Here is a 25,884-nt window from a genome sequence, read left to right as displayed (position 1 = left end):
TCATGTATTCGAAACAAAGCAACTCATACAACGTTCATGTGAGGTTGTGGACCACAACACTAGATAGTATCATCCGTAATGATACGATGAAGAAATATTCTGACGATTAAATTTTGTAGCTCTCAAATACGAGTATATTTAGTTAGTATTCTTTCGGCACAAAGCTTCAAAACATATTTTATATACAAGGGGCTCTCACTCTCAAAAGTGATATACGGTGTCTCCTTTTTCGATTTCCACACGCTGTGTGCTGCAGGATATAATACCTAGTTCGAAACATTTTGTTCAAAATAACACTAGCAGGCGTAACTGCAGTGTTTTAACGGGAATTTGGCGATCTAAAAGTGCGCGCAATTCATTCTACATGAATCATAATAACCCACTGCATTTATGAAAACATATGTAGCATACATCGTCGCGCTGCACGACCGAAAATTTTGTGATTTGACATGTTTTGTGGAATGTTAATTTGCTCTGAATACTCATTAAGGATATGTCCTACTTTTATTCTATATCATCTACTGCGAAGCCGTTTTTCTTAGCGCCCCCATATCGCCCCCTTCAAAATCGCCAAGCGCCCCTTGGGGGCGCTGGAGGCAAGGTTAAGAACCACTGGTTTGGACGAAGAGCAATACGGAAAAGTTGTATAGGATACGGTGTAAACACTTTGCGAGATAAGTAAACATTAATAAATAATATGGTAGATCGTAAAAATGCCATATGTGTAGTTTTATTTCCGAAAATTAATGGCATTACCACACTTGCTTTTATACTACAACCTCTATGTTATCAAAAAAAGAACTGATATTGATTAGAACTCAACAATGAATTGTAAGTGAAATATAAATACTACTTCTAAAAGCGGAACATTCATTTCGTGTCTTTAGTCCAGAAAGTTTCGAAGGTTGGTATGCTAAAACAACTCTAAAACCAAAAAGAGTCAGAGTCCACTTTTCCAGATTAGGGCACGCCATGGACTGCTAGATAACGATATGATAAGTAAATGCTAGATTGCGAAACATCACTTTCAGACGTTATGATGAAGTGGCGAGATTGCGCAGTGATATAATCTGCGGCTGCAACACCAATGGGTTGCGGCTTCGAATCCAACCGAGGTCGACTTCAGAATTCCTATACCTAAGTGATGGTGGTTTATCTAGGCTCCTCCTCATCCCCTCATCCGCGAAAGCGGTATCTTACAAAAAGCCTAGAAGTGGGCCGTGCTATAAGTCGGCAGTTATGGAATAAAAAATTAAGAATATTCACTGATACCATAGTGATATCATACGGGTTACCCCGTACCCACTGCGCGCGAAGCGACACGAAAATTCTGGCCATAAACAAATTTCATAAAAATTAAATGTTGATGCTCCGTGAAAACAGCCCCGAAACTCCTCAGGCTATCTTCCCGTTACGAGGATTAAACTACTTCTACTTGACAAACCGAAAATAGCGAAAAGTAAGTAAGTAGATCACAAATATTATGAAGTAGAAGTAGAAGTAGCGAAAATCAGATCTACTTGAGTAAGTACCAGAAGTGGAGGAAAACTATTTGAGTACTTCGAAAACGTAGAAGTACTTCGTTGCTGATCACCTCTGGAAGTGACTCATTCTACAGTCTCTACAATGTGACAATATAAGAGCCATGCTAGATTCGCATGAATGACCAAGCGGGAAATCAAATCTAGGGAGATCCCCAATAATAACAAGTGATTTCTGTCGATGGTGTTGCGTACGTGGGAGTGGGATTGTGGTCAGCATTCATTAAGCTGACTAAGTTGATGGTTAATAATATTAGCGTCAAAGTTTGACTATCGCAGTGATTCAAGATGCCAAAGAATCGCAGAAAATCGTCATTCGCCAGCGAAGCACTTCTTGAGTGTCAAGATAAAAAGAGTTCAATCGTATCAACTTACTCCATTTCATCTCGAACCAGGAGAAGAAGATCATCTATGGCGACTCTCAATCCATCGCAGGGTCAGATTGAAAAAAATGTGAACCCAAATTCAAAAGGTAATTGTTTTTTGTGTTGTGTCACTGTCAGTCTTTGACCTGAAGAGGAGGCCAAGATCCAAGATGAGACACTTTTTTGATATTTCAATGTCACTCACAGAGTAATGCTCACTGAGCATCCATTTTGGTACTAATAGAAAGCCTGTGATCTGTACTATTCATACCAATGTTTTGAGTTTTATTGGACAACATAGCCTACTCCCGGATTTCTCGGGCTTCAAAAATCGTCGGTCAAACCAGGGCTTTGGAGCAGCCGTAGATTTAAACTGCTCCAGCTCCGGCTCCGGAGCTCTCTTCTATCATACATTAGCTCCGGCTCCAGCTCCGGAGCCGCATTATTACCACTGCTCCGGCTCCTGCTCCAGCTCCGGCTCCGGCTCTGAAATTATCGAATGGGCCTGTCCATATCAGGGGTGGCCAACCCGTGGGCCAAATGTGGCCAGCGAGAGGGTTTTGCGTGACCCGCGAGCTAATTTCATATTATTTCATCGAAAATGAATTGCTCAGATTGTGAACTTGCAATGCCAACCAAAAATTACAATTCTGGCTGCGACACTTGGGATGTTGATGACTAAAATATCAGTTCCGACGCATTGGCAGATCCAGGGTCCAGTCACATTTTCAGTAAATCGTCGTACATTACAATAAACTAAAATAGTAGCGAAATTTTTCTTCACGCTTCGCGTGTTTAATTGTCACACGATTCTTGCTTGGTAGCCTACCCCCTACTGAAAGTGAAAAAAACGCATAATTTACCCGATCGAGTGTAACTGTATTCGCAATTACGGGAGAAAGTCTTTTCGCGTTAGCGCTCGCATAAAAATCGTCGACGGTGAAATGTAGGCACAAAATGATTGTCGCATATTATCGGGGACCTTCGATATCGATGTGGCCAGACGCCGAATAGTCGTGTCCTTGCAAACTGAGCCTAGCGGGCGGTATACAATAGACCCGCCATACTCATACAAGTAATAATATTATTGACCTTGTTTATTTATAAACTTAGAAAATTTTACCCGCTTGGCGTGGCTAGTGGACCGCGCACTCGTTCGTCAATTGCATGTGCCCCTTTAGCCGAAAAGGTTGGCCATTCCTGGTCTATATAGATTACTAATCTACCCATAGGTTATTTATCTATAATAATCTATAGCCTGTCAGCCGTCAGTAACATCCGATGTAGCAACGAAGACATATAGCTGCCGCCGTGCCGGCTTGTGACGTCATACTGAATACTTGTCAATCGTCGACAACATCATACAGTAGTTGCACTAGAACGCACTTTAATCTATGCCATTGCTGTGCACAGCATTAAAATTCTGGCCTGCTGTTCAATTATGATAAATCAGTAGATGTGGTTGTTGCATATATAATAGCATCTTATGAAATAGGTCGGAGCCAGAGCTACTCCTCAAATAACGGGCTCCAGCTCCGGCTCCGGCTCCGGCTGAATTTTATGTAGAGCACCGGCTCCGGCTCCAGCTCCGGTGAAAATGCACGGCTCCGGCTCCGGCTCCAAAGCCCTGGGTCAAACCCCGTCTCAACTTACCCATGGGTACCCATGGTAACATGGTACATCGCAGCAATTCTTGCTCGTTAAAGCACCAGTTTATCCCAAATACATCTATCAACTAGTAACATCATGAATGGAATTTAATAACCATGAAATAATCAATTTTCAAAACGAATTTGCACATCATTTGTGACTTTGAACGTCATCAACAGATAACTATTGTATGTATTATTTTTGTAGTAGACTGTTTAAATTTCAAGCATATCAAGGCATTCAATGTAAAATCCTTCCTATACCCATGTCCCAACTTACCCCCAAGCATTCGTCTCATCTTACCCCCACACCTCAATTATTGAATAACCTTGAATAGAAACCTTCTTCTCTAATCTCTATAGCTTTTCAAAAGTAAGTCCATCTATACACTGCTAATATTGTAATCTACGGACTCCATTAAGGTCATTTTATTATATGGGGTATTATGCTCTGTATGTCCTCACACACGTGAATCAGCATAACTTACTCCAACTATAAAAATACCATTTTTGGCATATTTCTGGTCAACCTCACATCTGTCTATCTCAGTCACATGGTATAACTTTAAAAAGGCACTGTGGGAACAACATGGTTGAATTATTCTGTATTCTTCTGGATGTAAAAAATCCATGTCTCATCTTTTCTCATCATGTTCCAATTCACAAGTTAATCTCACTTTTATAGTTTTGACTCCAGTCAAGTCGAGTCATTTTCAATTCATCACCGAGTCCAAGTCATAGTGCTATGTCCTTTCCTTTCCTTATTTTAATCTGGTTCAACCCACTTTTTCAACAGTGCTCAAGTAATATAGAATGGTTCCCATTTATAATATTGTAATTTATCTCAGTCCTAATAGTTTCTGGCCCTATTTTCCACGTTTCAGGACTGATAGACGAAATACCAATAATGTGGTGACTCTACGATTCTTCAAATTTACAATGAAATGTCTGTCTTTGCAGTCCTAGTCATATGACTTGGTTCGAGTCATGCACAATGACTTGAGTACAAGTCGAGTCAATACACAAATAGACTCGAGTCGAATCATTTTTAACATTTGAAAAACAAACACGAGTCTGGTCAGGTCACCAAAAAATTGTGACTCGAGTCATTAGAACGCTGTTTATTGTTCTGTTGATTTAAAGCTGTGTGGGCTGTAATATGCAACATTACTTTTATTTGAAGTTCGGTATTAAAGGGTAGATGTTTGCATTGTCTGTTGTCTCTTTTGCAGATGTTATCGAAGTCGCAGAGTGTGCAAATGAAAGTGATAATGCAAACGACCAGAATATGGAGTGTGACTACAGTAGCGATGAAGATTTATTCGGTTGGTTACATTCTGCAACTTGACAACATGTGACTATTTTGTCCGTTTATCGTATTTCGTCACTAGTAATCAGATACTAGTAATCAGATATGTGGACCTATTTTCGTGTCACGATCATTGTCAAAACCTGTTCAAGTATCACAGCAGATGAGTAGGCCTGTTTGTAGGTATCTAAGTATTGAACCAATGTAGTTATTTTCAGCAAGACTAATGGTATTGCTACATGGTGTAATCATAAACAAGATGACGTAACATTAAATGAAGTATTTGGTCATTGACGTCAAGATAGTGTCAGTTGCATTTGGATAAAACTTAACACTACATTTTTTCACTCAAGCCAACATAGCGGCTTGCGTTCCGCGTAAAAGCACTCCGCCCCCGTCTCCGGTGTTGAAAACAAGTTTCAAGTCACAAAGTTACAAAGACTCGTCCTTGAAGAACTCTATCAATTCGGAATGCGGCGATGATACGCTCATCGCTAAATTTGTCCGCGAAGCAGACAGAAACGCTGATAACTCAGCCACAAGACAAGGTCAAATGCTTCCCGATCCAGCTTGTAAAGCAGTACACGAACCAGACGATTCCGTGTTTAGTGACATTGATATGTCATACTTTGAAAGAAATTGTACGGCTGCGATCCGGTCCAACGAATATCAAGCTCTTGAAAATGATAGCCCAAAACCGACAGATAAATTAACCAACACGCCTTTGTCGTTGTCCAAAAGAAATAATCCGAAGACTCTCTCTGTCACTCCGGTGATGAAAAATCCTGTGCCTCTGGCAGCATCCACACCGGCTAGTGGCCGTAGAAAGAGTATGGCTGAGAAACTTGCAGAACGGTGAGTGATGTCAGTGCAGGTAGCTTTTACAGTGACATCGCTTATGAAATATGAAGGTCCATTCTCCATTGCACAAGTGACTAGTAACTTTCACTTTTAAGAGTACTTAAATTGGTTTTGCCAGCTTACAGTAAGCCTACTTACTCATTTATACTGATGTTGTTATGTTTTAAACAACTTTCACTTAAGTCTCCTTGACAGGTTTTTTTTTGTAATACTATTTACTTTTTGCATCTCAGATTTTATCGAGTAAAAAGTACTTTTGTCATGGGTTTGTGACACTTTTATCAGTTAAATTTTCATAGCAACTCGGCGAAAAAGCCCCTGTGTTACAGTAACTGAAAATATTTACGAAAATTCCTGCTGCTTGTAATGTGCTGTGTCATTTTGCGGTGCTCGCGACTCCGTAATTTCAAAAATAGCCATCTCTAACTGTTGAAAGTGCCCAATTTCCCTCCCCGACAAAATCTACTTTTGAAACTATCAACTTTGGTACTTTCAGACCTTCATATTCTACTTCCACTTGAAGTAGTTTTGAAAATTGCTACTTCTACAATGTAATTAAGTAGAAATTTGCGGCAATACTGCTTCGATGCAAAAACTGTGTCTGGTCTATTGTGGGGATAAAACCAGATTTAGCGTGGTCAGAAGTGAAGAACTACTATTTTTGTCAAATTTTCATTGCCACCCTACAAATTTTGTTGAATCACCTTAACACCATTGATACGATCAGGTACAAAGCCAATGCGATGCAAGTGACAGCGACCAATTTCCCACTGCAAGACGCTGTGAAAATCTTTCCGGAATTACTCATGGTGAGATCCCAAAAATAGATTGCTGAACGCATGACTATGAATAGTTACCATTTGGTCTGCCATACACTTCAGGAGAATGCTAATTTTCTGATTAAAATGATTAGTATTCTACAGATAAGCTATCTTTATGATCTTCGCCCTTCTGTTTTTTTGCGAGTAGATCTCAGAATCCTCTTCCAAGACTTGTATTAATTGCATTGCTTGTTTCATGAAAATTCTTACCTGTTGTATCTCATAATATTGATGTCACATTCTTTAATACAATACTATGTAGATGTTATTTCAGATTTCCCAATCAGAGGATAAACATGATAAGCACTGGCTGTTTATTTTGGTTTCCTGATATAATTTCTCTATATTTTTCATGAAGCTTGTAGCAGTACTATGGTATAGAGTTTGGTAATAAGACATTGCATACTCTTTTCTTGAATACTACTTCCGTGTACTGTACAATCCCTTTATACAATCTGACTAAAAGAAGTTATCTTTGAATAACTTCCGACTCATGTTTAAATTTGGTGATTTGCAGTGGTATATTTTCAAATTCATTCAATTTTATGTTTAATTTATAATGCTTTCTGAATGTCACAGGATTTCAGCCAAGACGTTTTCCGAAAGGAAGGAAAAAGTGCTGGGCCCTTTTACGGTCTGCCAATGAAAGTGAAAGAACTTATGGTTAGCACGAGGGGCATCAAAAAGTTTTACGGTAATTCACAGTCGGAGGTGACTCTATTGAGTACACAATGAGTTAAAGACTGTAAATCTTGATGCTACATTCAATCCTTGTGCTCAACTGTGAATATGTTATTACCGAAAAGTCATTAGCTAGGGTAGGCTTACTCATTCACCACTGAACTGGCAACCTGTCCTGCTTGTGACTGAGGTCCACTTTCGGAAACCCCTATTAAATAAGGAGCTGACTTAAGACTGATCCGGAAGTTGTCAGTTCAATTATAGCGTTGATGTGAGCCAACTTTTTGGATAGGAAATGTAAATGGCCGATATAGGTCTCCGCGTGGAAATATCGGTACGTATTGGGTTATCATAAGTCCTCCCTTCGCCCAAATGTCGTCGTTTTTCGCAATCTGTCCATCTTTTAAACCTAAAATGCCCCAGACTATCACAAATGATGCGAAATGTTGGCCGAACTGACGAAAGACGGGTATTTCAGGAGTCGAATTAGGAAAAGTGCCTTGTTTTTTTTAGTGAACCAAACGGAATGAGCTATATAAATTTTAACAACACCTGTTTACTCGTCCGCTATAGTCAATGGCGCAGCCTGTAAAAAGTGTCATCCTTACTGGATCTGAATTATGGTAACGCTAGATGCAGACCAACTCTGTTTGATGCTTATTGGCCTGTTCAATGACGCTATCACTTGTACAATTGTCGTCCACAGTAGCTCACTTCCGTGTGAAATGTGCTGCCCCGAACTGATAGTATGCCTGTTTGGGTGGCAGTACTAGTTTCTTGCCTATTCAGAGATTTGTTGTAAATGGATTAAATTCACACTGGTATATTTATGAAATCAGCATCACCAATTAGAAGTTGTCTAAGAATATTCTCACATTTTGATACCGGCTATAGCGTTTGCATCATTTTACAAGCGGTCGTATCAGAGGTAGATATCTGAACTTTGCAATTCACTCTCACAATGGCTGACGACTATGGCTGCGCAAGTGTGCATAGTCGAGTGCCGGTGTGATTTGATTCGGGATCGAATATTCAGCTTTGAATAGAGATCAAGCAGCCGAGTATCACTTATGATGTCGTTACTGTATGAAGACTCGGAAAGTTCAAATATGTACCATTTATGCGACCATGACTAAGGTCTACATCTCATTCACTTTTTTCGAACATTTTTTGACCATGCCTATTTCATTGCACTTTGTCCTAGGCCTATATGTTTTGTATGCTGTGATACAACCAATCGAGGTTTCAAGGCTTCCGCAGTGGAAAATAATCTCGGAACTATAATTTTCTGTAATAAATTTGCCCCCAGTCCACTAATCTCCAATCAGTGACAGTACCGATCCGTCTCACCATGAATAACTGACACTTTCATTTACGCAGCGTGGCAAGAAGAGTGCCTGTCCTTGCCGAGCATTGTGCAAGGGAAGAATTTCATCTACACCCTGCCGACAAGCGGCGGCAAGACCTTGGTGGCGGAGATGCTGATCATGAAAGAGCTAATGTGCATGAAGAGAGATGCGATGCTGGTTCTGCCTTTCGTGGCCATCGTTCAGGAAAAAGTATGTTCGTCTTTTGATGAAGTCTCCTACTGCTCATGACAAACGTGAATCAAAGTCTCACACTTTGTATTATTTGGTGGTCAGTAACAAGCAGAGGTGGTCATGACGAAGTACTTCTGCATTTTGGAGTATTCAAGTTACTTTTTCCTACATGTACCACTTACTGAAGGGCTTTTGCTTTCAGACTACTTCCACTCCTGCTAAGCAGTTCTTGGGCAAAGCTACTTACTTTTGACAATTTGTGCTTTTAGAAGTAGAAAGTAGTTAGGGGATAAGTTGCGTGCCTTTTATGGGTGGAACTGTCGTAGGAGCCGCGTAAATTAACCCCTGTATCACCTTATGTGAATATATTTTCCAAAATCATACATCTTTGTGGTGTCAGACTGTCATCAATAATTTCTTGATAGTCATGAATATATATCCCGCATTTCTGTAAATAGCCATCTGATCTCTGATTAACTGCATAAAGCATGTTTCCCCTCGACTGAATCTACTCACTTTAACAGTTTTCAGAACTTATATTCTCTACTTTCAATTGAATTAGTTTTGACTGGTCTTGGAAATTGCTATCCAGACAACCCAGTACGATGTACAGATAGAAGGATGGGTGGTTACTCTCGATGGTAGGACTATTGCAAGACGTTTCGTTTCCTTCCTATCTTTTCGTCGTATCGCAGTCTTGTGGGACTATGAACAGATAATAATGAATTATATTCATGAGTGTGCGAACAGCCAATCTTACGGCCATCGTCTCCTGTTTATAGTACGAGTGTTAATGCTACACGAAAAAGTAACACAGACAGTGTTCATATCTCTTTCTTTCTTTGAGGTTTATTTCGCAATTGATAATTCTCGGAATTCTATCCTGCGAATACCATGTAAATAAATCTTCTTTTAGAAAGCCCACGCCTTAAAGTGCGAGTCCGAACCAGAAGCCAAATCGGAGTAGACTTATTTTCGAACTTTGAAAATTTATGTTGACTGTGAACCTTCATCGTAAGCTGGTTTATATGGCAAAAATTCAACTGCATGCGGTATATCTGTCAAGGTGAGGGGAATCGCCCAGTTTGCGGATGAGCTGGATTTTCTGGTGGAAGAATATGCGGGTAGCAAAGGAAAGTTCCCGCCGACGAAACGCCGCAAGCGGAAATCATTGTTCATATGCACCATCGAGAAAGCGAATACTTTGGTAAGATTAGATGTTGCTAATGACGTTATATTTGCGAGGCTCTACGTCATATTCTTTAGTAGGACTGCTAGGAGTTTCCTTTTGCTTCACTATTAGGTTTGTAGAGGGACAGGATCCCGAGTCCTCACATTTTCTTGAAAAATCTTGCATCAATGAAAGCTTTATTAGATCCAAATGTTGATTTTCCTTCTCCCAACAAATTATGCATCACTACTTTGGGTACCGCAAAGTTCTTCACACAGCCTTTGCAGCAACCTTACTACTTGCAGATCGTCGCCCAACCACTGCCTGACTTGTGCAGCTAGATACTTCTAGCTCCAATCTGATATGGGTATGTTGAAAGTTGTTTAGGTGTCCAGCCGTGCTGCCAACTCCAAATATAGCGTGCTGTTGTGTAAGCTATGACGGAAACACACCGGTTTCATAGAGAGATAGAAAGAGATTTGTTTTGTTAACCGATGATGGAAAGTATGCACGCAAATTTGTGTTACAAAACAATGTTTGATAGGTATTGCATGGCACAGGTGACATGATCTTGGCTCTCTTCATGTCAAACGGAACCAGAGTACTTGATCGTTCAAACAGCATAATCGTCGCGGTGGAATCAAAGTAGCTTATATCCAGTTTTCAAATTAGGAAGGTCCATTTTTAAAAGTTGAAAAAAATCAGGTCTTGAAATATTTTCACTTTTTTCCGGCCATATACTGGTCATGGTTATGTTTATCTGACTGTTTCAAAGTCAACCATGGCCAAGAATATGGCTGGCGCTCTAGGTAGAGTTAATTTTCTAAAAATGTGTAAGATGGACATAAGCTACTTCGATTCCACCATGACGATATGGAGAGTCATGAGTGAAATATGGTTGTCATGGAATTTGATGAATACATGCGTTCAACAGTGATTTGTATTGAAAGAAGCAAAATGTTACATAATAAGAAAAAAATGAATGAATCAATAATTAGACTGATATATAGATATAATATATCACACGGAATGCAATAATACGAGTCACGAGGCAGCAATGATAAATATAAATAAACAAATGGGTGAATTGAAATAGAAAGACAAAAAATACACACAAATGAAGTAATAACTAGCTAACTAACTAAATAAATACCGGCATATAAAAAAATGGACAGAGTACAAGCCGCGACCAGTATTACTACTTGCTCAATAGATAGCCCAACATCGTATGTTGATTTGAGCTTTTTATGTGTGTGGGAATCTGTTTGTACCATACGTCAATCCCTGCTTGTGTAAACATAGAAAAGAGAGAGTGCGACAGATTGCTACTGTTCCAGGTCAACTCGTTGATAGAAGCCGGCAGACTGGACACGATCGGTCTTGTTGTTATTGATGAACTTCATATGCTCGGAGAAGGGGGCCGAAGAGGTGCAGCTATCGAAATGACGCTTGCCAAAATCATGCATGTTTCCCGTAAGAACTGAGAATGTCTCGAATATTTCATAATTCTATTCTTAGGACTGGGATTTGTGTACTAAATGTGCGTCGAGCACTAAAGAAGATACGTTAATTGGTTAAGTGCTTGACCTCTTTCAGCCTGTCTCGCTATACTGCCCAATTTTGGAAAAGCAGTTTCAATGGTGTGCCCATTCGGAAGTTTTTCTGTATGCAGACTACAATTTATAGGAAGTCAAATATTGTGATATTGAAATAACCAGATATTTGCGGTTGTGACTAGAGACTTGAGATATGATCACTAATTCGAAATCCAATCAATTCATTTTTTATGCCACGTGAGTCAAATTTGGCATACCAAATCAACAGAAAGAACGACATTGGTAACAAAATCCGTTTTGGTTGACAGCTTCCGATATCATTTATAATTTCGTCCCAATCGACCGCTGTCCCGCTAAAATCTTCAATTCATCTAGGTGCTAAATTCGCAGCATCTGATTTAAATCAGCTGCGATTCGATTTTTACCATCCCCTAGAGTTTGGCAAGACATTATTTCATTAGTTACAATTTTAGTTTTGATCAAGGAGATTCTCAACACACTAACTGTGAAGCCACGATGTGCATAATAATTTGGCATGCATGAATTGAATATATATGCAGCAGCTTTGCAATATATACTGATGACTAGCAGACAGAATTGCCGTGGTAATATCATTGTAATTTTCAATTTTTATCAGGCTCTTTCTGATGAGCCTGCATGATGATTTTGTGCTCATATAACACCACCAAATGCAAGCTGTTAGGTTTTTCTGTGTTACAATATCATGGATTACAGTTAAGAGTGAAACTCTTGATGTGATTGTCAACACTTGAAATAGCATATTGTCAGTTTTTTTTATGTAAAATCGTTCCTAATCGGTACATTCAGGGTCCACACAGATTATTGGGATGACGGCCACTTTGAGTAATATCGAGGATCTCTCCAAGTTCCTAAACGCGGAGGTGTACAAGAATAACTTCCGACCGGTGACGCTTGACGAATTCGTAAAGGTCGAAGAATGCTTGTATAGAGTGGACAACAAGGGCTCAAATCCAGAAGATGGACTTGCGCTCGCAAGGGTCATAAAATGCCCGGTGCGTTACGCTTGGCAAATAGCAAAGGAACTGTAAGCCTAGTTAGTAACGATGTATTTTTCTAGGATAAAGAAATTGCTGCGAAAGACACCGACCATATCGTAACGCTTTTGTTGGAGATCGTTCCCAATCACTCGAGTCTGGTGTTTTGCCCGACAAAGAAAAATTGCGAAAACGTCGCGGTTTTGATTTGCAAATTACTGCCAAGGTTAGGATTGGTCGTTGGTCAACGCATTTATAGAGGCATGCGACATTATGAATCTTTAATTGTGATGTTGCAATGATCTGTTGGCTGGTATTACAAATTCTTGGTGTGTGTTATTAGCTTCTCTCATGTGCCACATTTCCACTGATTGGGACCATCTCTGTAATGATTTCAATTACCGCACGGTTGCAATCATTGTCTGCTATATTTGTTTTTCTGTGTTCATCATCATTGCAATTACATAAAATGGTTAGTAGCAAATTCATTCTTTAGACTAAAATTATTATATATTCGTCCAACCTTCCTGGCAAGATAGACCCATTGTTGTTGTTACTTAGTCGGACCACATTTTACTCCTATATTAGCCATTCTACATCAGTCATGTGGATTGATTTTGAAATTATTAAAATTGTCAGTTATTATTCACAGACTACGTTGACAAGTGATTTGCCCAGACGACATTATTCATTCGTATTTGGTTTTACCGCAGTCATGAGATTGTGTTATGGTTACGTCAATAAACTCTCAAGTGCATTACGTTGTGTAACGCTCTTGCATTTTGCCTCAAAGCTCGTTCAAAGAGCTGCATGTCAAAGAAAAGCGCGCAATTTTGGAAACTCTGTATCAGGATTCCGGCGGTGAAGGTTTGTGTCCTGTGCTGATGAAGACTATTCCGTACGGTGTTGCTTATCACCACAGGTAAGAATACCTGTACTCCTATAGAGTATAATCAAGTTGCAATTACGATTTGTGCTTGGTCAAACCAGGGATATATAGAACTAGTTCTATATATCCCTTGGGCAAGCAAAGGTCGATGTCTATATTGTAATATTTAAACATATGCTAATATCGAGGTGGTCAATAATGAAATACTTGATAATATGCTTTTTCCACCCTGTAGAAAATTTACATTGAATTTTAGTTGTCATTCCTATATCGCTTCCGTTCTAAAATTTGTTAGTCACTCCCGGTATATTTCAGTGGGTTGACATCTGATGAAAGATCCCTCATCGAGAGTGCATACAACAACGGTGTATTGTGCGTAATCACATGTACTTCAACGCTAGCGGCTGGTGTCAATTTGCCTGCAAGAAGGTTAGTGCTGTACACCGCATGAAACGCATACTGCGTCTCTCGTCACAATTAATTGCTTAGATTTTACGACAAAAATCACCGTACTAGTTGCTCCTTCTAGCACCAGCGACACGAAATATTGTTATTTATCCATTTTTACTATAGTTTGAATGGGCACTGCGCTTGAAATATGACGTACCCTCGAATTAAAGTTGAAGGCGTGAAAAACATTTACAGTTTTTGGGTAGGTTTGCATCACTTTTACGAGTGAAATTGCGATCGCAACCGAGGTGGCTAGTCCTGTATTGTGGCAAATTCTGGATATAAGTGACATTTTCGGTCGTTTTGCAATGGCCGAGGAGATGATTGTTGCAGTTTTGAAGGTAACCCACGTCCGATTGCATACAACTTCGTTGAAATACTCACTGGAGTACTGTCAGACCATTTATTTTCTAGTTCATGTTGAAGTTCGTTTGGCATCTTTTGTCCTTCTCGATTTCCACCAGGGTTGTAACCAAGTCGCAATCTATCTCACTTTTATAGTTTTGAGTCGAGTTAAGTCGAGTCATTTTCAATTCACCACAGAGTCAAGTCCGAGTGCAAGTCTGTGAGTAGAGGGTCGAGTCCGAGTCATGTTGTTGTGACTCGAGTCCAAGTCATTATGTTCACTGTTCAGTCTGAGTTGAATTCATAATATCACAATTTTCTGCAGTTTTATCAGTGTCGGGCCCTATTTTGCAATATCGGGACTGGTATCAATATTGTGGTGACTTTACTTTTCTTCGAAGTCACAATGAAATGTCTGTTTTGTCCGTCCTAGTTTAGAGTCATATGACTTGGTTCGAGTCCTGCACAATGACTCGGGTACAAGTCGAGTCAATATACAAAAAATCATGACTCGGTCATTATCACCCTGATTTCTTCAACTGATATATTGTACGTAGCTGTCTGACGAACATCTCTCCTTTTTTATGAAGGGTCATTATCCGCTCCCCGTATATTGGCCAAGGATTTTTGTCTCGGTCGCAATATAAGCAGATGATCGGCCGCGCGGGCCGTGCCGGTATCGACACAAAAGGCGAAAGCGTGTTGATTTTGACCAAAGCGCAGGTAACACGACTATTTCGCTTAGTTGACGCTGTTTTCGTGACCATATTCGACTGTGACAGGACCGGGAAAAAGTGATGGAACTGGTTACTGGGCCTGTCGAGACGTGCGTCAGCAGTTTGATGTATGACGGCGGCCGGGGATTCAAGACTTTGATTCTCAACTTGATTCATTTGAAGGTGATTTAACTGTGGAGGTTCTCAGTAATGAAGTACAGTCTAATCCACTTGCTCGGACAACCGCGTGCTCGAGAACAAAATAAAATTTGCACTGCCGCATGAATCAGACCGCGGTTTACGGTTTACGCTCCACAGTGTTTTGATAGGATCGATCGCACAACGTGAGCAAAAGCAGTAACTCATGTCTTGCTCGAAAGATGTTGTCAGTGTCGCAGAGAGTAGCACGTAATTATTCGCACTAGGTATATGTAGTGGACTCTATAAGGAAGTAACCAAACATGTACGTGGCGTAGTGAATCCAATGATATATTACTTGTTGGTTTCGCATCCCATTGAGGTCGTGTTTTCAAGTTTTGAAAAGTTAAGCAAAATTTTTCGGTGCCAAAATTTAACCGGTGCCAATCGGTTAAATAGTACTTTGTTTGTACAGGCCCACCGAAGCATTGTGTGTTGTGGACATGGCCGTCAATTAGCATTGTTAGCTTTTCCATAAATAATTTTGTGCTGGCAAAAATCATTATCTCTAGGACATTGGACTATAGCAAAGGAAATGAATAAAATTCATAAAAAAATAGTAGTGCACCGATAAGCTACTTCTTGATCCTGAGGGTAAAACTTCTCTTCCCCACCAAACCAACAATGATGACATTGTCGGTGCGAATAAGGGCTCGTACATCACATTAACTGAATAAATAATACCTGATCAGTATCATCATGATAATATCATGTTCATTGTGTGGTGTACCGTAATTTTCCGAATATAGTGCGCCCCCATGTATAATACGCACCCTTAAAATGACGTGTATATTCTGGGAAAAAGCCTGTACCCATGTATAGAACGCACCCTGCATTCGCAGTACATGAGTACATGAATAGTTGCGGTTTAGTATTCCATGTTGTTCTGTTTTGCGATGTCACTATCGAACAATCATGACATGATGATCGCTAATCATAATACAATTAACGGCATTGTCTCTAAACGAGTGGAGATAGTAGCCAAGCCTGTGAGGTCGGCGACGCGATAGCTCAGGCTAGCGACACACGACATCATGCGCACGTGGCCTATTACAATTACAGATGCGATTGCTCAGGCCAACGGTTATGTAGGGCGCAGCAGTCCTGTTGAAGATGCGACTGATTACGCAAGCGATTATATCTTGCGCACATGGCCTCTTGTGTATGCGATTGTTAAGGCCTGTCGTTGACGCGATGAATGAACAACGATTGCCGCGCACGCTTGTAGCAATCAGCGACCTAATTTAGCTCGCGTAGGCAAACTAACTCAGCAAGAGATCGCGTGCTTTGCAGACGACTCTCGTTAATTAGAAACACGCTTTTCGTTAATTGGCAACACGCTTCTCTATTTGGGCAGCGCGTTACACTCTATAATACGAATTACGGGGTCCAATGGCTAGAGGTGATGCGCGATTTAAACAAACATGAAGAAAGGTGTGATTTCAAGTTTTTGATTGAGGGATTTTTTTTTCAAGGCTTGCTGTACCCATGTATAATACGCACCCCCTATTTTAGGGCAAAAAATCGGTAAAATTTTGCGCATTATACATGGAAAATTACGGTATTTATATCGTTTCATCATTCTAACTACCAGTTTCTGTATAAGCCAGGTATTATTCTTAATTTTTTCAAAAGGTTGAACCAAAGAGTGTAAAAAAGGTTGGGAGCCACTGATCTGAGTGCTGTAAAGTTGTGTGTCTCGTTAATATTATAGAAGTATTGAACTCAACGTTTGAAGTTCCTGGTCATTTGATATGGGATGTAAGGACGAGGCATTAGTCGTTTTGGGTTAGCCACGAAGATACTGATACATATTGCGATTTCAAAAGCAGCCGCGCTTGTTAAGCTGCTAGAAGCATCTGGCATCACCGACCTACTTTTCTCAAGCACTTGTCAGACCTCTCATTTTCTACTGTGTTGCTTCAGATAATGACGAAGATGTCAGACGTCAAGGATTTTTTCAAGCAAACGCTTATCGCAGTGCAGTTAAAATCGATGCCGGACCGCTTCGAATACATAGCTACAGGAGACGGTGCTCTCACGGAGACCGTCATCGTGGAAAAGGTCACGAAGAACGCCCTGCAGGAGCTGTTGGATCTGAAACTGATCAGACTGAGAAGTATCAAAGAAGGTGAGGTTCTGTTGTGGACTTAAATGGGCAAAAAGCTGTCTTAGGTCAAGGGGAAAACGTTGAAGGTATCAAAAGATGCTTACACTTGTGTCAAATGCGCAGACTTGTACAATCTACTGGATTTTCAAAAACCGCAACTAGAACTAGTCAATTTTTACAACTCTCAACAAGAACTGAAACCAGAACTACTCACTTTTCAAAATCTGCAACTAGAACTGAAACTTGAACCACTTACTTTTCAAAACCAGCAACTAGAACTAAAACTACAACTATCAACATATAAAAATTAATACACCACAGAATATAATGCGAACTTTTGACTTAACCCGCCAAGGTATTCACTGCTTCTTATCCTCAGAAAAATAATTGCCCACATCGGACGTAGGGTTTCCCAAGTCATTAATGCCAAGAACCATACTGAACTGGATTTCATTCTACTAGACAACACATTAATTTGTATATAATCGGAAATATCGGACAAAAAATCTACATTTCAAAAGGACGGTGACAACTATACTAGATAGCAATATGCATGCGTGATCAGGAAAAAATTTACCTGTCAGAGTGATGGAACACTGTCATAGAATCATTTTCAAAAACAGTCCTTCTATTTTATTTCTATTTACTCTCACGGTTTCTTATTCAGACATCGATACTGAGGAAGTCAAGGACGTTGCTGATTGCAGTTTGGAAGTCACGAAGCTCGGGGCTGCTACCAACCGTGGCTCCATCGATTTTTCCATCAGCAATGTCGTTTACGAAGACTTGGTGGCCGGGCTCAAAAATTTGGTTCTGACCAGTTACCTTCATTTATTATATCTGGTGAGAGGGGTCTGATTGATCGGTCTACAGATGGTCAGTAGAGTCAGTCAGTATTTTGTGTTTGCTCGTTGCTACTTTCTACTTGCAGTCTGCAAGTACTACTTTGACCATTTCCGATTTTCACCACTAAAATTTCAACACCGATAGGTCACGCCGTTGGACGGATTGTCGAATATCAGCCCGGACTGGATGATTTATTTCAAAGAGTTTTGTAGGCTGAGTCAGGAGGACCAGAACGCTGCAGCGGTTATTGGTGTACCCGAATGTTATCTCGCGATGCGTGCGGCCGGAAATCGTTCCAAGAGCAAGGTACGTGAAATCGGCGTTTGATGGGATCTGTTTTCCAATTTCTTTTGATTGTCTCCACAAAATAGCAATAGTGCGGTTAGGGCCCTAACAAAATGCTGCATGATGGCATCTTTTCAGCATGCTGACGCTCAATGGTCCAGGGATGTTTCTCTTCAAATTTCATTTCTACTCTCTCTCTATATATATATGTAGGCCTATGTAATTTACGTCGGAGATCAATTCTAGTGTGTCTGCATGGGTAACATATTTATCTGACACAATTGCGCCATCAATACACAGATTATATTTCAAGGCCCCCATTCTTTATCTAAATACTTTGTGTAAAAGTAAATGTGTTTTGTTTGATCGCGAAAAATTTGATCACTTATCCAGATATCGTGACGTTGTTGTTACGGATTTCGGATGCGGGTTTTTAATCAGCTTGTATCCGAAAATTCGGATTGGGCCGCACGACTGAAATATCATCATTTTACTTTCAGAAATACAAGGACGAAGTGGCCAAGAGGTTTTACGTGACTTTGATGCTGTATCAGTTGTTCCGTGGGAAATCAGTGTGGCATGTTGCATCGCGCTTCGAGCAGCCGAGGGGATACCTGCAAAGTCTGCTGTCGAGTTCGGCCGCATTTGCGTCATGCGTGCTGCACTTCACAAAGGTTAAATTTCATATTTTTGTCGTAATTATATGCGGTAAATCGCAATCGGCAGTGAGGTCGGTTCACCTCACCCCATACTCCTAAAATATTATGTCATTGATATTCAAAGGCTAAGCAATGCATTCAAATTTTGCAGGACAACACCAATATCACTGATAAATATTTCTAGTGCTTCTATGGGGCTGATAAATCCTATTTTATCTCAATCAATATGCAGGTCATACTTATCATTAGCCCATTTTAGTGGCATTTGATAGAATTTGACTTGATTTTGATGTTGTTGATGTGAATTTTAACGAGCTATGACTCAAGGAAATTATGTATCTCCGACTGCAATGGCTGTTGCAGTATATTTAGGACTCGACTCCACTAAGGCACAATATACTGAAACTTTAATTCCACAGGTCTGGTCACAATGATGGACATCAGAGCTGGATCAATTGTTAATGTTGTAAAAATGACATTATTAATCCACTGTTGTTGTGCTTATAATTGACAATTATTATCGATTATGACAAACGACATTAGTCTACCCATTTGATAGTAACTGCACCAGAAAATTTTGGAAGTAAAGATATCAAATTGTAATTGATTATTCATTTGTAAAACTGACATTTCTCAGCCCTTGCGATCGTGATCACAGTCGAAAACTTTTGGAGTAATTGATTGTGAATGTGAAAAGTTTCATATTCAGCCCTTCTAATTGCAATTTTAGAATGTTATGGCGATGCCATTGACCATAAAATCGTGTATCTGAAGGATACACACTCCCTATGCGTGTACTGTACACTTGCATTTACGATCCGTGTATTTCAAGGAATTGGACGAGTTCTGGCCTTATCATTCGCTGCTGGAACGACTGATACAGACACTTCAATATTGCACTTCAATGGAACTTCTGCCGCTGATGGAAATACCAGGCGTCAAATTGGCGCGGGCGAAACAGGTTTGGTTTTCTCTTCATTTTTGTTCCGGTTAAGGATATGTGCTCCAGATGTGCGATTCACTAATCTCTAGAGGTGGTCAGTAATAAAGTATTTTTAGTTCTGTTTATACACTTCTAGTTAACCGATCAGCACAGGTTGCTTTTTCAAAAAATTTTGCTTCACTTTTCAAAACTGTAAAACAAGACCTGAATGGGATGCGAAACCAACAAGTAATATATCGTTGCATTCAGGATTTTAACGCCTAACCAATTGCACCACGAAACTAGGCGAGAGCAAGGCAACCGAGTGTATATATAATCAAGAAGACGAGATAACCTTGTTACAAAAAGCAAAAATAGACGAGTTTTTATTACTTGCCTATGGAGTTCACAACGTATACCTAGTGCGAATAAGTACATGATATTCACGGCCATAGGCGCCGACTTACGAGGTTACGAGGTGGCGCAGCCACCTCGTGACCATATTTACGAGGTGGCGGCCACCTCGTACAAAATACTCAAACGCCCAAGTGATTTGTGACCAATAATAATTAATCAGGCGAATCGACGCGACCTCGTTAGAGAAGTCGTCGAGTTCGATACGCGCGTGTGCCAGGCGCGAAGCCAGTGGGCTTTCGGGGACCGAAACCTTTTGAAACGCGAAACCGTGTCATTTTGAAACGACCATTCTAACTCTAATATTCAGTTGCAATTCAATAATTGTATTATCATTGTTCCGCGGGGCCGATTTGCGAGAAGCATGTTGTTAATTAATGAGAAGATTCTGTGATGATCTCCCGCTGAGATGGTCGCGAAATTAGGTCAATCATTCCCGTGCGCCTGGCAATTGTCGCTAGCCCGGTTTATCGCGTCTCGAACAAGCCTGCATCTGAAATAGGCCCGGTTCACTCTATATTATCGATTGCCTGCGCAATCGCATCTGTATTGGCGTCTTCGGCCTGGCGTACACGATATCATCGCTGGCATATACATGAGCATTGAGCAATGAGCAATGAGCATCTGCGATAGGCCTGGTGCGAAAGATACCATTGCTGGCTTAGCTATCGCGTCTCAGGCCTAGCATGCTTTGGCTCCTATCTCTCGCTGGTTTGGACACAATGCGGTCGAGTTCACGCTAATTGGTGATTGTTTTATGTTACATTGATTAAAGAGCGACATCGCGAAACTGAATAACATCGAATGCAAAGAGACCAGTACGTAATTGATTCCCGCTAATACTCAAACGTAACGATCAGAAGATGTGTATCATGGTTTGAGCTCTAAAAGACGACACAGGTCTGAACCACTTGAAATCGGTGCCGTCAATTTCGGATACTTTGATTTGCGAAAACTGTCATCAAGGCTGCGTAATACGCGCGCGTATTTAATAGTTCACCAAAGATCAGGGACTCTCTAATTGACTGCACTACCGGACTCTTTGGCAAGCCCATCATACGCGTAAAATCGTCAACATGAACACCATCCTAGATCTCCTCTCCCGACCATCCGCCCAAATAGACGATCTGCTTTTTTAAAATCTAAATGATGTACGCCCGCATTAGTTTACAAAACCATTCTTGAGCTAGCTAGCTTCGTGTGATAGTCTTCGTAATCGGAGCGCGAAATTGGAGGTTGTTTTGGTGTGTGCCTCCAAATTGGAATTCATTTCTGCGCATATTCGTTTCTCTAAGAAGGCTTTGCCAGTGAGATTTATCGGGAATACTATGTCAAACTCAAAACCCATTCATAACGATACTGATTAGAATACACGCTTTCTCGTTTGCAACCATCCATATTTTTTGTTTTCTACTTGATACATTCGTACTCCGAAATTGCCGCACAACGTCATTTTTCAGTGTTCCTTTCGTTATTAAAGTGCAGTAGGCGACGCCATGCCATTGTCAAATATTGATGCATAACGAGATTCTGGGTGGCGCAAATTCTGATTTTATGCGATTCGTTTGAACCGGGAACCTTCTATATTCCGATCAACTTGATTGCTGGATGTACTCGTATCGAGAACAACAATATAGAATATTAAACAATTGGGCGTTTGGTAGACAGTGAATTTCTATTGATAAGATCGCGGCATGCACCGGGAAGTGGAATTAGTTCTAGTCCAGGGTTAGTCAACCAGCGGCCGTAGAAGGAAATTTGTGCAGCCGTCAACACGTAAGTCAATTGGTATGTGTTGGCGGCCGTCGACATGCAAATTAAAATTACGAGTTGACCGATGTACTCTCATAATGCTTCGCAAACGTAAATCGGAAATGTACCGATGCCGCCAAAATCGCTGTTTTATTCTGTAAACAATTGCCGCGATGCGAGCTAATCAACGCGAAGCTAGAAATCGCAAGAGACAATTATTGATTGGCTGCGCGATTTCGCATTTGTAATCATCATTATTGTCTGCTTGAAACCTCATGTTCGAGAGTTGTGTGTTAATTGCGAACTTGCCAGGCCAGTGCGTAGCGTATTTCGTTAATCACACCACAGCGCATTGCGCTTGAATTCTCAGTGATGTAAATTCTGATTTCTATTCGGTGCATTCCGTCGGACGGACTAGTAGCGCAGTTATATTTTCATATGATCGTACTCGTACCGTTTTAAGATTCCATTTAATAACTCGACCGCATGGTTTGATATTAATGATGACAGGGCCGGTATTAAAACGCCACACGAATAGTTTAACGCTGCACGTAAACCAGCGGCATGGAGTAAAGTGCGTTTTAGTGCGACGATGACGTCATCGACATGGAACAATTATGACGTCACAAGACTTCGCCACCTCGTATAAAAATAAAAGTCGGCGCCTATGTTCACGGCGACAAACATATCTTCTTTTAAACAAGCCATGAGTGATCGCTTTTGCTCAACTAATTCGAATGATACTACATTGTTGAACGTTTCACCATAAACCGCAGTCCGACTCATGAGTCGAAAAAGGCTGGGAACCACTGATTTAATAAATTTAGTAACAACTGATTATCCCTCTCCGTCGTGCCATTGAATCGGAGTCGGCAAAATTAGGTGTGTCTTGACAGGCACCATTCGTAGGTGACCGGCGAATCAGATATTAATTACAGTTTAACATACTTGTGACATCATTTATGTTCTGACATAAGATCAAATGGGTTTCAAACTAATAAACCGAAAAATTCACTGTCGCCACATGTCCGCTACTTGCAGTTTGCTTCCATTACACTTTTTTGTGCGTTTTAGTAGAAGTTAACAGCCTGAAACTGATCTCTAACTTATCCACCACCTTTCGTAGCTTCTCAACGCCGGTTTCAAGAGCCTGGCTCACGTTGCCAAGGCGGATGTGGGCAAGCTGGTAAAAAGTATCGAACACCTGTCCCGACGACAAGCTCTGCAAATCACTGCTTCCGCCAAGGTAACGCATCAACGACATTTGCGATTTTCTTTCATCTTGAGCTGCCGCCGTTTAACAGGTGTTGCTCAAAGAGAGAGTGGAAGAGCTACAGGCCGAAGCGGAAGCTCTACAGACAGTGCCTGTGATGTCACAAAACAGGAATTGAAGCGTGAATTGCCGATTGCTGATTTACTTCTTCACGGCACTGTTCGAAATTGAAAGCATTCTTCCAGTGCATAACTGCTATGCCAAAGTGCGGATCTACCTCCTGCCATCATTTTGAGAACTGCTTCATTGTCATTGCTCGTTACGTCGTACTGTAGTTATGACATCATGATATTTGTTAAATTTTTCGCCCTGCATATATATGAAGAATTGGACTACTAGAAAATTGTCAGCCCTTCCAAAATAGTTTAGAATTAAAATGGCAGCCACATATTTTCCAAATTGGATTAGAATTGGAATTGCTGAATTCCCAGAAACATTTTAATTTTACTAAACTTTGATCGGGGAGAAATGCAACAAAATCAAGGTCATTTCCTATCAAATCAGATGCAAATGGCAGATGCCTGTAGACGAAGCTTGACCCATTTCACACGATAAGATCCTGTAGCATTTTCAGAAAAACCAGAAATTAAATTAAAATTAAAATTAGATCAAGGGAACATTTCACAAATTACTGGTAGATTAGAATTAGATTACCATGTCTCTCTCTATTTAGTCTTTAATTATCTAGTTGTCCAAGTCTGCATATATGTGTAAATGTACTGCTCGCAATGTCTATTTTCTTGGTTGCGAGTGGCTCATTGCGAATGTCCGCCAGCTTTACAGTGAGCAAATATGCTCCGACACGGCTGTGCCGTAAGCCTGTGACTGGAAGTCAGTCGACAATGAGATGACTGTTCCACTGTGATACGATAATCTCCTTACTGTGGGGTAAAGACCTTTCTCGCTTTTTTTAACGTCAAAAAATATTGAAGTGACACTTTCTCTCATTGTGAAAAAGCGACTTTTTCACCAAGCTCTCATTGTAAAGCCTGAGTGTTCCATCCTGTTTGCTCTGTATGCTTAGTTGTATAGTTCTTTAGTTCTTGTTGCATGTTATTGTGGCTGACTGTCGGGTTTTAGAAACGCTTGCCGCGTGTTTGGCTGAAATTACTATTAGCCGTCAATTTCTGAAATAATTAGTCGTCTCAGTTCATTACCTAGGCGTTGCCAAATCCTATATACGTTAGGTGCACGGTTTCACGGCCCTGTTGGTCTATGCTAATTCTGTCATGGAATAGCATACATGACAGTGTTGATGCTTGCAGGTCTTTGCTTAGTGTGGATATAGCATAGAAAACTGAGGGAACACCTCGATATTGCTATGCTTTTGTATGTGTTTTCTACCGGCTTTGAGTGTAGCGGCTGCCCAAACACTCAAGTTTTCACGCCTGTTTTTGTGAAATAATGCTTTGCGCATACTCGATTTGGTTGTAGCCATTCTCGGCCTTTCTTTCTGTCTGCCGGCCAATCATTATATTTTTCTTGTCACCCGCTTCTCAGTATTGCTGCTGTTCTTTCGCATTTATAATGTGTGTATTGTATGACTTTCTTCTTAATAACTGAAACTGTGACTTCTTTTGCTGCTGAGCATTTTCCGGTGCACGAAATGGATAACATAATTTCGTTTGAATGTGTCGATTTTGTGATCATAACACGAAAGTGAGGCTATAGTAAGAGATTCATCATCATCATTGGCCGCACTTCGGTGATAATTTAGTTTCTAGGGACTGAATATGACTCTTCCAAGACATGTTCGAGTCCAGTAAAACTCCGAGATATTTGGCATTATCTGTGTTGGAAACGGGCTGACCAGCGATATTAACGGTTAGGTTATTTTTTGAATTTACTGTCAGCAATTGCGATTTCGAGGCGTTTATGCAAAGTTTGTTCTGGGCCGTCCACTCATGGAATTTGGGTCACCAGTCAGGGCATCCAGCTCTGCCGTCGAAGATGCGGAAGAGAGGAGGTGAGTATCATCAGCGAACATTGTGGTGTTCAATGAGGAGGTTTCAAAAATGTCGTTGACATATAAGGTTAAAAGGACCGGTCCAAGTACTGAGATCGCAGTACCAGGTTTTACTGATGGTTAACAATTGCAGTGGGTCCGTCGTACCCATAGGAACTATGCAAGTACTGGACTATCCAGACCTGGAGCATTAAAATATTATCGATGTAGGTTGCGATATGCCTGCTCCAAACAGGACATGATATCTACATTGGGCGGTATCTACCACAATCTCCAGTGTTGGGTGCGAAATACGCCTCAATTTGATAGCTATGGTGCTGTGATTAGGTCAGAGGGGATGTAGGGCCCTGTTCATTTAGTCTTTGGTCAGCAGACAATCGACGAACCGATTTATCGGGTACATGCTGAGATTGTGGCCTCGTTTAGTCGGACGAACGACGTCGTCCTCCAATCGGTATCTCGGTCGGTGACTTGGATAATTAAAAAAAAACAGTATCCATGGCTGCTCCGCTCGCTACCGACCCGATCGACTATCGCAATTCCGTCAT

At 40.7% G+C, this 25,884-nt stretch overlaps 1 protein-coding gene across 2 annotated transcripts; it reads left to right on the top strand.

The window, feature by feature from the left end:
• The first annotated feature begins 1,730 nt into the window (after nucleotides 1–1,730).
• Nucleotides 1,731–25,004, top strand: LOC145453454 (helicase POLQ-like). Of its 2 annotated transcripts, none has more exons than XM_080331438.1 (21): nucleotides 1,731–2,013; nucleotides 4,806–4,880; nucleotides 5,218–5,719; nucleotides 6,453–6,534; nucleotides 7,126–7,240; nucleotides 8,608–8,786; nucleotides 9,835–9,975; nucleotides 11,277–11,412; nucleotides 12,324–12,529; nucleotides 12,595–12,737; nucleotides 13,305–13,433; nucleotides 13,716–13,829; nucleotides 14,786–14,918; nucleotides 14,978–15,094; nucleotides 17,036–17,240; nucleotides 17,887–18,062; nucleotides 18,210–18,371; nucleotides 18,851–19,024; nucleotides 19,842–19,970; nucleotides 23,224–23,343; nucleotides 23,402–25,004. In XM_080331438.1, exons 1-21 carry the CDS (start codon nucleotides 1,830–1,832, stop codon nucleotides 23,486–23,488), a joined length of 3,309 nt encoding a protein of 1,102 aa, XP_080187564.1. In that variant the 5' UTR covers nucleotides 1,731–1,829; the 3' UTR covers nucleotides 23,489–25,004. The 2 variants fall into 2 exon arrangements, with proteins under 2 accessions (XP_080187564.1, XP_080187563.1); XM_080331437.1 differs by having other exon boundaries at nucleotides 1,732–2,013; nucleotides 4,788–4,880.
• Nucleotides 25,005–25,884: the final 880 nt, after the last annotated feature.

Source organism: Botryllus schlosseri, chromosome 13 (genome assembly GCF_051294905.1).
Source record: "Botryllus schlosseri isolate E-star chromosome 13, Bs_hap1, whole genome shotgun sequence".
Taxonomy (NCBI): Eukaryota; Metazoa; Chordata; class Ascidiacea; order Stolidobranchia; family Styelidae; genus Botryllus; species Botryllus schlosseri.
Note: the sequence above shows the minus strand (reverse complement) of the source record. Positions and strands in the feature narration are given on the sequence as shown.